The sequence below is a fragment of the Bufo bufo genome, chromosome 8, assembly GCF_905171765.1.
Source record: "Bufo bufo chromosome 8, aBufBuf1.1, whole genome shotgun sequence".
Lineage (NCBI taxonomy): Eukaryota > Metazoa > Chordata > Amphibia > Anura > Bufonidae > Bufo > Bufo bufo.
This window is the reverse complement of record NC_053396.1, coordinates 40572979-40589326: the sequence shown is the minus strand read 5'-3', so window position 1 is coordinate 40589326 and position 16348 is coordinate 40572979. Positions and strand designations below refer to the sequence as shown.

The 16348-nt window shown below is 42.7% G+C and overlaps 1 protein-coding gene across 3 annotated transcripts in view; it reads left to right on the top strand.

The window, feature by feature from the left end:
- The window catches only part of GTF3C3 (general transcription factor IIIC subunit 3), a 129248-nt gene extending 113882 nt beyond the window's left edge, over positions 1–15366 (top strand). For all 3 annotated transcript variants that reach the window (XM_040405671.1, XM_040405672.1, XM_040405673.1), the window contains exons 15-19: positions 6703–6940; positions 9130–9320; positions 13411–13535; positions 14911–15063; positions 15195–15366. In XM_040405671.1, coding sequence (XP_040261605.1) covers positions 6703–6940; positions 9130–9320; positions 13411–13535; positions 14911–15063; positions 15195–15317 — 830 coding nt within the window. In that variant the 3' untranslated portion in view covers positions 15318–15366. The remainder of the gene's footprint in view (positions 1–6702; positions 6941–9129; positions 9321–13410; positions 13536–14910; positions 15064–15194) is intronic.
- Positions 15367–16348: the final 982 nt, after the last annotated feature.

Here is a 16348-nt window from a genome sequence, read left to right as displayed (position 1 = left end):
ACCTTGCTTCACCCTTCCCGCTGCTATGAGTGACAGCTGTACCCATTTTCTTCCCCATCCATTTTCCTTAGGCCTCATGCACACGACTGTTGTTGTGTTCTGTTCCGCAAAATGGGGTGCGTTGTTCCGTGATCCGTTACCGTTTTTGTTTCCGTGTGTCTTCCTTTATTTTTGGAGGATCACCAGACATGAAGGAAAGTAAAAAAAAGTCTCAAGTTTGCCATGCAAATGATAGGAAAAAAACGGATGCGCACGCGGATGACAATCTTGTGTGCCTCCGCGTTTTTTCACGGTCCCATTGACTTGAATAGGTCCGCGAACCATTTTCCATGAAAAAAAAATAGGACCTGTTATATTTTTTTGACAGACTGGAACCCACGGATCACGGACGCGGATGACAAACGGTGCATTAGCCGAGTTTTCAACTGACCCATTGAAAGTCAATGGGTCCGCAGAAAATCACGAAAAACGGAACAACGGACACGGAATAAAACAACGGTCGTGTGCATGAGGCCTAAAAGGGGTTTTCCGTAATAATAATTTTTTAACAAGTGCCTGCAGCATGGCTCCTGATTTAGACTTACCTGCTCCACGCCGCTCCAGTCCTCCACGCTGCTCCTGCTTTCTCCATCTTCGGGTCCACAAGCAACACGTCTATGACCAATCACCGCTGAAGCCAGTCATTGACCATGTCCATGGCCAGCTAGATGTAAACAGTGCAGGGACCAGAAGATGAAGGCAGCGCTGAGGTCTGAAGCGGCGGGGAGAAGGTAAATATGAATGTTCTGTTCCAGGGGGCATGCTGTGAGCCATTGTTAAAAAAAAAATTAATCAGAAAACCCCTTTAACCCCTTAAGGACCAGACTGATTTATGCAAATCTGAGATGTCACTTCATGTGGTAATAACTTTGGAACGCTTTTACTTATCCAAGCCATTCAGAGATTTTCTCGCGACACATTGTACTTCATGATAGTCATACATTTGAGTCAATATATTTCACCTTTTATTTATAAAAGAAATTTACCAAAGATTTAGAAAAATTTGCAATTTCTCTGCTTTTAAAACAGAAAGTGATACCTCATAAAATATTTATTACTTAACATTCCCCATATGTCTACTTTATGTTGGCATCATTTTGGAAATGTAATTTTAATTTTTTGGAACGTTAGAAGGCTTAGAATTTTTGAAACAATTCTTTAAAAAAAAAAATAGGAAATTTCCAAAACCCACTTTTTAAGGATCAGTTCAGGTCTGAAGTTACATAGTGGAAACCCCACATAAATGACACCATTGTAGAAACTACACCCCTTAAGTTGCTCAAAACTGATTTTACAAACATTGTTAACCCTTTAGGTGTTCCACAAGAATTAAAGGAAAATGGAGATGAAATTTCAAAATTTCACTTTTTTGGCAGATTTTTCATTTTAATCAATTTTTTTCTTTAACGCATCAAGGGCTAACAGCCAAACAAAACCTAATATTTATTACCCTGGTTCTGCGGTTTACATAAACACCCCACATGTGGTCGTAAACTGATGTAAGGGCACACGGCAGGGCGCAGAAGAAAAGGAACTCCATATGGTTTTTGGAAGGCAGATTTTGCTGACCTGGTTTTTAGCTGCCATGTCCCATTTGAAGCCCCCCTGATGCACCCTTACAGTAGAAACTCCCAAAAAGTGACCCAATTTTGGGAACTAGGGGATAAGGTGGCAGTTTTATTGGTACTATTTTGGGGTACATATGATTTTTAATTGCTCTATATTACGTTTTTTGTGAGGTAAGGTAGCATTTTTATTTTTTACAACATTCATATGACAGGGTAGATCATGCTATTTTTCGAGAGCAGGTTGTTACGGATGCAATGATATCAAATAGGTCTACTTTCTTTGTTTAAGTTTTACATAACAAAGCAGTTTTGTAAAAAAAAAAATTGTGTCTTCATTTTCTGAACACCATATTTTTTTATTTTTCTGCAGATAGTCTTATGCAGGGGCTTGTTTTTTGTAGGAAGAGTTGACTTTTTTTATTGGTACCGTTTTTGGGTACATATGAGTTTTTGATCATTCATTATTACACTTTGTGGGGCACGGTGACCAAAAAATTGGTTCTTTTAGCACAGTTTTTATTTATTTTTACAGGGTTCACCTGAGGGGTTAGGTCATGTGACATTTTTATAGAGCAGATCGTTATGGACGTGGCAATACCCAATATGTATACTTTTTTCTTATTTATTTAAGTTTTACACAATAGCATTTTTTAAACCAAAATACGTTTTTAGTGTCTCTATAGTCTGAAGCCATAGCTTTTTTTTATTTTTTGACTAATTGTCTTAGTTAGGGTCTCATTTTTGTGGTATGAGGTGATGGTTTTATTGTTACTATTTTAGGGGGCATACACCTTTTTGATCGCTTGGTGTTGCAATTTTTGTGATGTAAGTAACATCAGGAAGTATTACTTTACTGAGAGAGTAGTGGATGCAAGGAATAGCCTTCCTGCAGAAGTGGTAGCTGCAAATACAGTGAAGGCGTTTAAGCATGCATGGGATAGGCATAAGGCCATCCTTCATATAAGATAGGGCCGGGGGCTATCCATAGTATTCAGTATATTGGGCAGACTAAATGGGCCAAATGGTTCTTATCTGCCGACACTTTCTATGTAAGGTGACAAACTTTTATTTTTTTTACGGTGTTCATCTGAGGGGTTAGGTCATGTGATATTTTTATAGAGCTGGTTGTTAGACGCGGCGATACCTAATGTGTCTATTTTTTTAACACAATAATAGCATTTTTGAAACAAAAAATGTTTTAATGTCTCCATGTTCTGAGAGCTATAGTTTTTTAATTCTTTTGAGCGATTTTCATATGTTAGGGGCTCATTGTTTGCGGGATGAGTTTACGGTTTTATTGGTACCATTTTGTGGGACATACGCCTTTTTGATCACCTGGTGTTGCGCTTTTTGTGTTGTAAGGCGACAAAAATGGCTTTTTTGACATAGTTTTTATTTTTATTTTTTTATGGTGTTTATCGGACGGGGAGGATCATGTGATATATTTATAGAATATAGGTATGAGGTATATCCAGTCGTTACAGACGCGGCGATACCTAATATGTGTGTTGGGCAGCCTTTGCACGGCATCGGGCTGCCTTGTCACACATCGGGTCCCCGCCAGAGCAGTGCATGTCGTGGTCAGCGCTATCAGGGACTGTCGGGCCCCTGCATCCGCCCTATCAGCCCGCCGTGCATGTACGGCGGAATACGCTCTGGCACAGCTTCCCCCGCCGTACATGTATGGAGTTTTGCGTTAAGGGAGATGAGCCTCTGCCAGCCGCTTTTTTTTTTTTTCTTCCCTGTCCCCACTCATACCACATACATGCTTGGCCGAACTTAACATGCATGTGTAAGGCTGCATTCACACGTCCGTGGTGTGTTGCGGACCCGCAAATTGCGGGTCTGCAACCCACCAGCCCGGCACCCCCATAGAAATGCCTATTCTTGTCCGCAAGCTGCGGACAAGAATAGGACATGCTCTATCTTTTTGCGGAGCTGCGGACCCAAACATCGGGGCCGCACACCGCAAATGCGGATGCGGACAGCACACTGTGTGCTGTCCGCATCCATTCCGTCCCCATAGAGAATGAATGGGTCCGCACCCGTTCCGCAAAATTGCGGAACGGATGCGGACCCATTTTGCGGACGTGTGAATAGAGCCTTAAGGGAAGCTGGAAGCAAAAGATGTTTGGTTGACTGCTATTAAGGATACATGCACACCTTCAGGATTTATGTGCAGACAATCTGCACTGAAATCCGTGAGGTCAATTTGCATCAATTGGTGCGGATTTCCCTCTCCCCATTGAAGTGAATGGAGGAATACCGTTTAGGAAAAATATGATAAAAATGTGCTGCGGATTTTAATATCCACACGGAAAAAATCCAAATCATGTGCATGAGAATTTCAAATTCTCATAGAATACACGCAAATCCGCGTGGAAAATCTGTACGTAATCCTGATTGTGTGCATTTTCCCTAAAGGTGCATGGCCACCTTAAGGCCCCTTTCACACTAATGAAATCGCATCAAAACGCGTGAAAATCGCATCAAACCGCATTGCACCCGCGCGGAATAAACTGAACAACTGAACGCAATCGCAGACCAAACTGACTGAAATTGCTTGCAAAATGGTGCAAGTTTCACTGAACACATCCGGACTTAATACGTATCGTTCGTGTGAAAGAGGCCTAAAACCATCAGCTTGCGGATGCAACGCAATTTTCACGCAGCCCCAATCACTTCTATGGGGCCAGGGCTGCTGAAAAACGCAGAATATAGAACATGCTGTGTTTTTCACGCAACGCAGAACTGATGCACATTGAAAGGAATGGGTCAGGATTCAGTGCTGGGGTTATGGGTTCACGTCATGCATTGCACCTGCGCAGAAAACTGGCTCTTGTGAAAGGGGCCTAAGGCCCCTTTCACACGGGTGTCGTGGGTGAGTGACGGATGCATTGCGGCAAACCCGCGCGAGTAGGCATGCAATTTCAGTCAGTTTTGACTGTGATTGCGTTCCGTTGTTCAGTTTTTTTTTCTGCGCGAGTGCAGTGCGTTTTGCACGCGCGTGAGAAAAAACTGAATGTGGCACCCAGACCCGAACCCGGACTTCTTCACTGAAGTTTGGGTTAGGTGTTGTGAAGATTTTATTATTTTCCCTTATAACATGGTTATAAAGGAAAATAATAGCATTCTTAATACAGAATGCTTAGTAAAATGTGCATTGAGGGGTTAAAAAATAACTCTCCTCATCCACTTGATCGCGGAGACGGCATTGTCTTCTTTCTTCTTCTTTGAGGACCTGCCCAAGAACCTTTGACATGATCGCACTCACCACGTGGGGAGCATGGTGACGTCAGCACAGGTCCTGCTGAATGAAGATAGAAGATCCTCAATTTACTAACATCATCTAGCAACAATGTGTGAAAATTGCATTGCATCCGCACTTTCATGCGGATGCAATGCGTCTTTCACGCAGCCCCATTCATTTCTATGGGGCCAGCATTGCGTGAAAAACGCAGAATATAGAACATAATGAATGTATATTTAATAGAGGTCAGGATTTAGGATTCGTATGACCTACTATTGATATCCTCAGTGGTCTCCAAACTATATCTTGATGAACTGAGTGTACCTTATTTTAGGAGTTAAAACATAACTTTTATTTTTTTCTGTCAATAAAATAAATGAGACAATGAATGTGGTTTATAGCTTTTTGGAAAGCGCAGTGAAAAAAGCTATAAACCACATTCAGTGTCTCATTTATTTTATTGACAGAAAAAAATAAAAGTTATGTTTTAACTCTTAGAATAAGGCACACTCAGTTCATCAGTATATAGAACCTGCTGCAATTTTCACGCAACGCACAAGGGATGCCGGTAGTCACTCTTTCGATGGCGTGATCACGGCATCTAAAGGCTGTAAAGACTACAATCTGCATTGCAGGTCGTGGTCATTAGCCGCGGGGCCTCTGCTATTTGAAACTGTACAGCGCTGGTAGCGAAAGGGTTAAACTTAACACTTTTAAAGGGAATCTGTCACCTGGTTTGACCATATTAAGCTGCCACCATTGCCATGTTTAATAAAATACCTTATTTCCTGCAGTGGTTTTCTTTCTTTTCATGCTTTAATTTTGCTAAAAAAGCAATTTTTGTATTATGCAAATGAACCCTGAAGGTGCCCAGAGGGGCGTTATTCTTCACCCTCTGAGCCCAGTAACGCCCCCCTGCAGTGCCTAGACCGCCTTAATTTAGAGCCTAAGCACGCCGCCTCGTTATGCAGTATCGTCCCACAACCTAGTTTAACGGTGCCGCCCCCTCTGCTACGTCAACTAATTCATTCAAACCATGCACCTGGAATCTTCAATTCGTCCGTCTGAAATCTTGCGCAGGCGCAGTACCGCCTACTGCCTGTGCAATCCAACCGCTCCTGAGGGCAACAGCCTCAAAAGTGTCACTGGGCATGCGCTGAGCCCAGTGACATCTTCTTATCGCTGTTGCCCCTCAGGAGCTATTGGATTGCACAGGCGCAGGCGGTAGGCGCCCCCCCGCCCTCCTAAGAATACAAATAGATACAGTATAGCACACCAATTGGTTATAAATCTGCTTAGAAGATAATTCAGGAGACGAGAGAGGGGCTGGAGAATGAGCCGTCAGACAGCCAGTCTGAGAGGATTTCACAGTAAACCGCATTCTGCACTTGCTATGTACTGTGAAACAGAAAACCTGCCGGCAGCTGCATCCTCTCTGCCTCCCTTCGGAGCCATAAAGCCGAGGTCACTCCAAGAACGGACATGTCCTGCGGGGCTGCGGCAATAAGCCACCGCTCCGCGATCCTCTGCACTTTCTTCCATTGAGAAGTATAGAAGGGAGAGAGGATGCAGCTGTTGGCAGGCTTTCGGCAAAATTCTTGCATGGCTTTCCACACAAAAATTCTACGACAAAACCGTCCATGAGAACTGGTCCTAAGGGGTTCTATCTGGTGACCAGTTCCCTTCTATGATTATGGATCTACATGCTGGCGAGGCACAGTATAACTGGACTTTTGGTTTTAGATGAATTTGTACGTATGCATTGCAAGTCTGCAAATACTTTTGTACTCCATTTAAGAAGAGCTTCTCCTCCACAAATATAATATCTCTTGTTTTCCTTCACAGCGATATTTACTATACTCTCCAGTGTACTGTCCAAAGATGATTGGTGGAACCTCCTTTTAAAGGCAATTTACGCTTTATGTGACCTTGACCGCTATAAAGAGGGAGAGCTGCTGGTAGACTCTTCTTTGGAGTATTATTCATTTTATGATGACCGCCAGAAACGGAAGGAGCTAGAATATTTTGGACTTTCCACTGCTATTCTAGATAAGAACTTCAGAAAAGCTTACAATTACATAAGGTATTGTATGTACTGAGATGATGGATTGAATTAAATAAATATGATATGGATGAATGAAGAAGATAAAATTTATGGGTTAATGGTTATTGCCAGGCGTAGGAGAGGATGACATTAGATTATTTTATGATGTTCTCAGGGCGGCCTACAACTGTTTATCCTTAGGGAAACATCACGGTTGTGTTATGGTCATGGTAGTATTTTTCCACTACACATTAAAAAACCTAAAAGTATAGTGGTACCTAGCCTTAGATATTGTCAGCCAGTAGCTATATATCTTACTTGGATGTCTGCGACACTGGCTGGAATCACCACATGGTGGTTACCTATATACGATTCTTGTGTCCTGGCCACTAATCACCACAGCCCAAAATTTCCACAAGCAAATGTTATCAGTTTCAGGTACTCAAAGTGGTACCTCACCGTTCTCCATCGCTCCCACTGTCGCACTTTCTGGGTCCTCCGCCAGCCCCTATTTCTGGTCCGTCAGAAATGTGACTGTCCAGCCTTCCACTGCTTTGGCCAGGAACTGAATGCATAGGCACTAGGGATGAGCGAACTTGTGTTTTACAAGCTCGAGGTTCGGGTCTTATTACAATTCCGTTATAGATTCCGTTAAGCCTTTAAGCGGCATTCTGTCATAATAGAAGTCTATGGGTTGCATAATGGATCTGTCTGCAGAGGAGAATTCCGTTCTGGCCCGTGGTAACGGAATCCATAACGGAATTGTAATAAAACCCGAACTCAAACTTGTAAAACACAAGTTCACTCATCCCTAATAGGCACATTTCTTGTGTTGAGAGGGCCAGGAAGTAGAGACCTGTGGGAGACCTGGGAAGAGTGCGGGAACAGTTAATATAACTTTTTTTATGCCATTCTGACCCATTAACCCATTTAATAGCCAGACTACCCTTTGACTAGTTAAAGACCAGACCATTTTAACCTCCTGTTAATAACCAGGCACAGTTTTTGTTTTTTTTCTCATTTGGTTATTCAAATAATTGTTGCTTCATTTTATTTCTGTAATACACAGGGCTTTATTTCTGTTACATTTTCGTTAGTATTTTTCTTATTATCCAAGTGTCTGTTTTTAAATGAATTCCTTCTTTTGTGGCTCTAAAATTAATTACATAATTTTTGTTTGATTTTTTTACTGTAACAAGCTGATGTATATTTACGCCCTTAAAAAAATAAAAATTGTCAGAATTGCTCATTTATTCTTAGTTGCCACTGAAAAAACTTAATACAAGCCAAAATGATGAATCAAGCCCTCACACAACTCTGTAGAAAGAAAAATAAAAAAAGTTATGGGTCTTGGGAAGCGGCGATGCAAAAAGATTTTCTTCCTTTAAAAAAGAAGGCGGGGTTGTATTGCACAAAAGTAGTGAAACGTAAAAAAAAAAAAAATTGTATTTATCGCTGTAATCATACTGACCCAGAGAGCAAAGATTATTATGTTGTTTATACAGAAAAATGAACACAGTAAAAGTTAAAACGTAAAAACTCAGTAGCAGTATTGCTGTTTTTGCCCATCTCCCTCCCAGAGTTAGTAAAAGTTAATTCGAAAGTTGTGTACCCCAAAATCACACCATTAAAAACGACAACTTGTCTTGTATAAAACAAGTCCTAATACAGATATATAGACAGAAAAAGAAAAAAGCTGTAGCTCTTGGAAGAGGACAATGAAAAAGGAAGAAAAGCGCTTGGTCAGTAAGGCCCAAAACAGGCTGGTTACTAGGGGGTTAGCACAGTGCTCCCAGTGATCAGGAAGGCATTCACTGGTCTCTGCCTTCTCTATGGGGTCTCCAGCTGTCTGATATCTGGATTTTATCACCTGCAGCTGCCAAATCACTATGCAGCTATAGACTCTGCAGAGACATCCAAAAACAGTCTGCAGGCAGGTAACAAACGTTCCAAAAATTTGAGTTGTAATAAAAAGTTGCCGACAGCAGCAGGCACTGCTTGTCAATGTGTTTGGTCTGCTTGTTTGCTAGATGTGACGGTGCCCTTGGCATAAATGGCTAATAGCATAGAAAACTGTCTAGCGTTTCAACTTTTGCCATGTTAAGGGAGATTTTCCATGTAAATGTTATGAATATTAATAGCCCTCTAGCAAATTACAAAACGGTTTGTTCCTTTGCTTTAGTCTAGTTGTTACTGTAATTATTTAATGTCTGTATTTTCTTTCCCAGAATAATGTTGATGGAAAATGTGAACAAACCTCAACTGTGGAATATCTTCAATCAAATCACCATGCATTCTCAAGATGTGAGGCATCACCGCTTCTGCCTCAGGTTGATGCTCAAAAATCCAGAAAACCTTGCACTGTGTGTCCTTAGTGGTCATAACGCCTTTGTATCTGGCAGCTTCAAACACGCACTTGGTAAATGTCTCAGAGATCGAATATATCCGATAAGTATCTAATCACTTGGGGGGGGTGACTGCTGGGAATCATCCGATTCTGAAATGGGGGATACCATTGTGCTCCTCTTTTCCTACCCTAGGCCCTTGGGTTCGTTGTCACAGATTACAATTATTTTTTTTCCCTCAATCAGTAAAGGCTAACCTGCAGAACTCCAGCTGTGGTGAAACTACGACTCCCAGCATGCTCCGTTCATTTTTATGGAGTTCTGAGATCAGCCAAGGAAGTGTACATCTTGGGAGTTGTAGTTTTACCACGGCTGGAGTGCCGTAGGTTAGCCATCACAGGCCTAGGGGTTTAGTTTGGCAGTTTATTCTCATTTCTTGCATACTACGGTTCTCTCCAGTCCCCTGGCAGTGACCGACAAAGGGAAGCGATAGATCCCCACACTTTATGATGAATCAATAGTGGATTTATTAAAGTCTCATCTTGGGGTGGACTCACATCATGTTTTTGCCTCCGTTTGATGTATACGTTAGAAAAAAAAAAGGATACAAAAACCCAGCACACCACGTTCTTGTATCCTGCAGAGTTCGGTAAAAAAAAAAGTATACCTTTTTATCCGTTGTTTTTTTTTTTTTTAAACAATGTAACTCTATGGTGAATGGATGCCCCTGTATGGCATTAGTCTGAAACATCCGTTTAACGTGTACGTTAAACGGATGGGAAAAACATGATGTGAACCCAGCCTTAAAGAGTAACTAAACTTTTAATAGAGTTTTTTTTTTGTTTTTTTAATTTCCCAAATGCCCTTTTTCTAATGTAATTTATTTATGTATTTTTACTTCATATTCTACCTAAAGCGCAGATTTCCTGTTCTACGTTTATGGACTGTACACTTTATGAATGGTGCCGCAGCGCACAGAGTACGGGCAGAGACACACACATTGCTGTCCCTGCCTGTGCCTACCGAGGTTTACTAACTCCTGGCATAGTACATGGGTACCCTGTAACCATGTGCTATGCCAGGATTAACTGAGCGGAGCGGCTCTTGCCTGTGCCTGCTTCACTAAGATAAAAGCTTACATGCAGGACTGTAAGGCTACTTTCACACTACCGTCGGGGCTCCGCTTTTGAGCTCCGTTTAAAGGGGCTCACAAGCGGCCCCGAACGCATCCGTCCAGCTACCAATGCATTCTGAGTGGACGCGGATCCGCTCAGAATGCATCAGTCTGGCGGCGTTCAGCCTCCGCTCCGCTCAGCAGGCGGACACCCGAACGCTGCTTGCAGCGTTCGGGTGTCCGCCTGGTCGTGCGGAGGCAAACGGATCCATCCAGACTTACAATGTAAGTCAATGGGGACGGATCCGTTTGAAGTTGACACAATATGGCTCAATTTTCAAACGGATCCGTCCCCCATTGACTTTCAATGTAAAGTCTGGACGGATCCGTCTGAACAACTTTCAGATTTAGAATTTTTTCTAAACTATAATGCAGACGGATCCGTTCTGAACGGATCCAAACGTCTGCATTATAGGAGAGGATCCGTCTGGGCAGACATCAGACGGATCCGCTCTGAACGCTAGTGTGAAAGTAGCCTTAGCTTAGTGAAGCAGGAGCCCGCTCAGCTAATCCTGGCATAGCACATGGTTACAGGGTACCCATGTACTATGCCAGGAGTTAGTAAACCTTGGGGGCATAGGGAGAAGCAGCAATGTGTGCTTCTGCCCGTACTTTGCAGCCCCATTCATAAAGTGTAGACCCCGTACACCGCTGAGAAGTCAGTGCTGTGGAGAATAGTGAATTTTAAAGCGCACAGGGAATCTATGCTTTAGGGAGGGGAATATCTCTAGTAAAAATATAAAATACATTAGAAAAAGTAGTATTAGGGCATTTGGGACATTTAAAAAAACTTCATTAAAAGTTTAGTTACTCTAAGGTTTCACCAGCAATTAACAATAAACTTATTCAGTTGTATATTGTTCATCAAACATATCTTACTCCTACTAGACTGTATAGACGGTTTTGGGCAGAGCTTCATCCATAGCCTTTCCATGATGGCAAGAGTTTGTCACAGATTTTTGGCATATCATGTGGTCGTTCAGACCCATTTCCAGCTTCTGGAGAGAGGTTACGGACTTTCTCTCAACCTTGTTGTCCATCTCCATCCCTTGCACTTCTGAGCTGTGCCTTTTTAGGTCTATTCAAGGAGGAACAATCTGATTACTATATGACATTCCTTCTCCGGGATTCCTTATTTATAGCTTGTAAGTGCATATCCTTGCGTTGGTACATCCCCAATTCACCCCCAATGAGCATGTGAAAGACACAGCTTAATCAGATATTACCATATATAGCTCTAATCTTTAAACATAATAATTTACCTCAAAAATTTTATAAAATATGGGGACTGTGGTGCAGTTCTGTTCCGAGAAGGTGTCAGGCTTTAACGGCTGCCAGTGGAACCTCTGACCATCCATCTTCTGGTTAAAGGGGTTGTCCATTTTATGCTCCAATATTCTCCTTTGTCCTGTGCTGAATCACATAGAGCAAAATCATTTTTGGGTGTTTCGGTGATGTCCGGGCTCTCCATCGGGACTGATAGGCGGAGGCTTCCACCTCTCCGTGAGGCTGGTGATGTCACTGGCACTAATGGGTGGGCTTTAGTGCTGCCCTAGCCTGTAAAACAGCCTGGGGCAGCGCTAAAACCCGCCCATCAGAGCCGGTGACGTCACCGAACACACTGCTGGGCAGAAGCCTCAGCCTAGCATTGCAAAAACATAAACATAAATGAAATGCTCCAATACTCGTATTAGGAGGGCTGCCTGGGTGAAAATGTGTGTATGTCCGCGTTCAGCTCTGAACCCGGACAACCCCTTTAGTTAAGACTCTTTTTAGTGTTTTCTTTTTTTATTCTCAAGCAAGTATACCTGTACAACGTCTCTATTATACATCCTTTATATGTAATTTGTTTATTACTTCTGTGACAGCCTATGACAGCTATGAGCATGCATCTCATATTCCTGCATGCAGTGCTGGGTTTTGCAATCATAATGAAGCCTCTGAGGGAGGCACATTCGGTCACACATTTTTTCACATCTTTAATTCCGTTTTCTGCTCCTATGACGAAATAGAAACACACAGATCTGAACGTAGCCTTAAAGGGATTCTCATTTTAGCAAGTGGCATTTATCATGTAGATAAAGTTAATACAAGGCACCCACTAGTGTATTGTGATTGTCCATATTGCTTCCTATGCTGGCTTGATTAATTTTTCCATCACATTATACACTGCTCGTTTCCATGGTTACGACCACCCTGCAATCCAGCAGCAGTGGTCGTGCTTGCACACTATAGGAAAAAGCACTGGCCTCTCTAGGGAATATGCGACTGTGGGAGCGCACATGGGCTGGTGCTTTTTCCTATAGTGTGCAAGCACGTCCACTGCTGCTGGATTGCAGGGTGGTCGTAACCATGGAAACGAGCAGTGTATAATGTGATGGAAAAATTAATCAAGCCAGCATAGGAAGCAATATGGACAATCGCAATACATTAGTAAGTGCCTTGTATGAACTTTATGTACATGATAAATGCTATTTGCTGCAGTGAGACAACCCCTTTAAAGAGAGATTCATTTCTTGTGCAGCCGTGATCCAAACTGGGCTTACTCCCATTGCTGTGATTTCGCATATTCAGACAAGAGTACAATTCTATTGTTACCACAGTTTTCAAAGATCATTAGCATAACAAGCAAATATTTAAAATATAGTCTGAGGTTGGCTGTGCATCTTCGACCGCCCTCCCTTGACTTTAGGCGGACCCGTTTTGAAGTTTGGTGCTGGAACCTGCTCCTATCTAAGACTGATGGCATATGCTAGCGTTGTGCCATTAATGTCTGTGATGGGAATACCCCAATAAGTGACAGCTGCAATCCACAGCAGTGGACAGAGTCGCCTGCAGCCTGATGTGGTGGTATAGAGAACAGCTTTAGTTTAATAGTTAAAATTAGAAAAATCTCTACAAAAGTCTGTGTGTGGCCTCAGCCCCAGGGCTCAATTTTATTGTATTTGACTAATAGAATAAAATACGGTAGCTTTTTTTATATTTTGCAGCTCAGTATGTCCAAGCCTATCGAATAAAGCCTGATGATCCTATGTACAGCCTCTGCATTGGATTAACATTTGTCCATATGGCATCCCAGAAATTTGTGTTAAAAAGACACGCTCTGCTAGTACAGGTAACGAACGAACATTTGCATTTTTATCACTTTTATCTCACGAGCATGTATATGTGATTGAGCGGGGACAGAATGAAGACATGCCATGTAAGAGCGCTGCCTGGTATGCACAGCCAGTTGGGCCGACTTCTGTCTATAAAGGGGTAATCTTCATGAGTCAAACTCTTTTAAAGGGCTTTTCTGGGATAAGCAACAAGTTGTCAAGTAATGTCACCCTACCAGTTTAACGTTCAGAATATCAGATGCATTGGCCGCAGTTTAAAAAAAAATAAAAATATGCTGCCAGTTTTTCATGGCCATTTTGCATCAGTGTGTGCATCCATTTTCTGGCCGTGTCCGTTTTATTGTCCACTTTGAATCCATTTTGCATCCGTTTTTCATGTCCCCCATAGTGACCCCAGCTAAAATAATGTTCCCCCACACTGTAAATTATTTTCCTATAATGCCCCCAGTTTTAATAATGCCCACCATTTGGCCCCCAGCTAAAATAATGTTCCCCATAGCATACCAATTTTTATTTTACTTCCCCCCCCCCCCCCCCCGCTTTAATAATGCTTTTTTTTCCCTCATCCTCACCCCATCCACTTGCTTGCGCTGCAGCAGTCTCTTCTCTCTTCATTGAACAGGACCTGCGATGTGCACGACGACCACGCATACCTCAGGTCCTTTTCAATGAAGGGAGAAGAGACTGCTTCAGCGCAAGCAAGTGGATGAGGTGAGGTTTTGGGGAGGGTTTTTTAACCCCTAAATGGCCATATTGTTAAAGTGTTCCCGTTGATTTCCATTGATTTCATGTCCTATTTTTGGACGGACGCTATTCATTGGCCGTTAAAAGAGCAGCCATGTGAATAGCCCCATAGACTTTCATTGGTCCTATGAATGGCCGTTACTTAAATGACTATCACACGGCCATTTTTCAATGTCATGTGCTTGAGGCCTTAGAGAGGACCTGTCCTGACATTACAATATAAATACCTGGCAGTGTAGGGCCCTGTAATGCTAATCCATACCATCGGTACAGGTAGGGGGGGGTGGATGTGTTTTCTCCCTGTGACGCTCTCCACTGCGATTGGCCAGCTCACAGCCAAGGAGGAGGAGGAGACTCCCCCTGAGAAACACGGCAGTCTCCTCCTCCCTGTACCGATGGTATGGATTAGCATACAGGACGGGAAACCAGAACGGGGGGGCACAGCGGGGAAATGGTGCATAGGAAAAAAAAAAGTGATATCAGATCTCTTCAATATGCCCTACACTTCCAGGTATTTATACTGTAATGTCAGGACCAGAGAGAGGTCCTCTTTAAGGAGAATGCTGTAGAAATGTGGGCAATGAATTTTAACATTTAACACATTTCATGTTTTTTTTTCTCTAATAGGGGTTTTCATTTTTGAATAAATACATTGATTTACGTGGCCCTTGCCAGGAGACTTACTACAACCTGGGCCGTGCATTGCATCAGATGGGTCTAATACATTTTGCAATACACTATTATAAGCAGGCACTCGATCTTCCACCACTTCAGTTACAGGTACAGTAACCAATCCACATTTTAAGCTTCATATGAATGTAACTGGTCAGTTGTTTGCTAATTTGTTATCAAACATAGGATTGATTTTTTTTATTAATTATTTTTTTTATTTATTTTTTTACATATTTTAGGGAATTGATGAGGACCAAGTTGATCTTCGGAGAGATATTGCCTTCAATTTATCTCTTATTTACCAGGCCAGTGGTAACACAGAAATGGCTCGGAGGCTCCTGTATACTTATTGTGTTATTTAATGTATTTTTTACTTTTACATTTTCTGTACATTATTAAACAAAATGTATTTATGATCACAATCGGACTCCATTTGCTTTACAGACAAAACGGCAAGTTATTTTTATTCAGGTCTTTTAGGCTATGTTCCCACAGGGCAGATATGCTGCATATGAATTGCAGGTGAAATCTCTGCAGAGCATGGCAGTACCAGCAAAGTGGAAAAATTGGCAGCGTTTTCCGGTACCAGTAAAGTGGATGAGATTCCACCATGTTATTCCCACTGTGGAAAGATCTGCAGTAGAAATTGTAGATTTTCAATCGAAAACTTGTCAAGGTATGCTGCAGATTTCACCCCTTTCAGTGCATAAGTTGTATTCTGCGACAAATGTGCAGGTAACACTTAGACTTTGATACAGAATTGCAGCAAATCCTCAGTTGAAACCAGAAATCAAATCCTTCATCTTATAATTTTACTTTGCGAAATCAGTAAATATATAATTAAAGGGGTTGTCCGAGACAAAAAAATGCCCCCCATATGCCCAGGCCCCTCACACTGAATCTACTTACCTGGCTCCTCACTCGCTGCGCCGCTCCTGGTCCCCACATCGCCGCTGCTGCTTCTCCCCGTGCGCGGATGAAAACATACGGTGTCCGGGGGAGCAGCCAATGGCAGGTGGTAATGGTGACGATGCACCCCCTAAGCTAAGGAGGCTCGTCACCGCCTGCCATTGGCTGCTCCCATTGCCTCCCCCCACCGGATGTTTTCATCTGCGCATGGGGAGAAGCAGCTGCGGCGGCGCGGGGAGCCAGGTCCGCAAAATTACTCTGTGTGCATTCTGTTTCCGTTAGGATTGTTTCGGGTATCGAACTTTCGATACCGGGACAAAAGTATCGACACGATACCGGGATTTGCCTTTTATCGATACTAGGCGGTGCTACTGCACAGCCTAGTATCGGAGAACATGAGCGCTGCTCTCAGCGCGGCCATGTTCCCTCAGCAGCACGGGGAGAAGGAAGCAGTCTCTCCCTACCCCTGTGTTGCCGCTGCCAC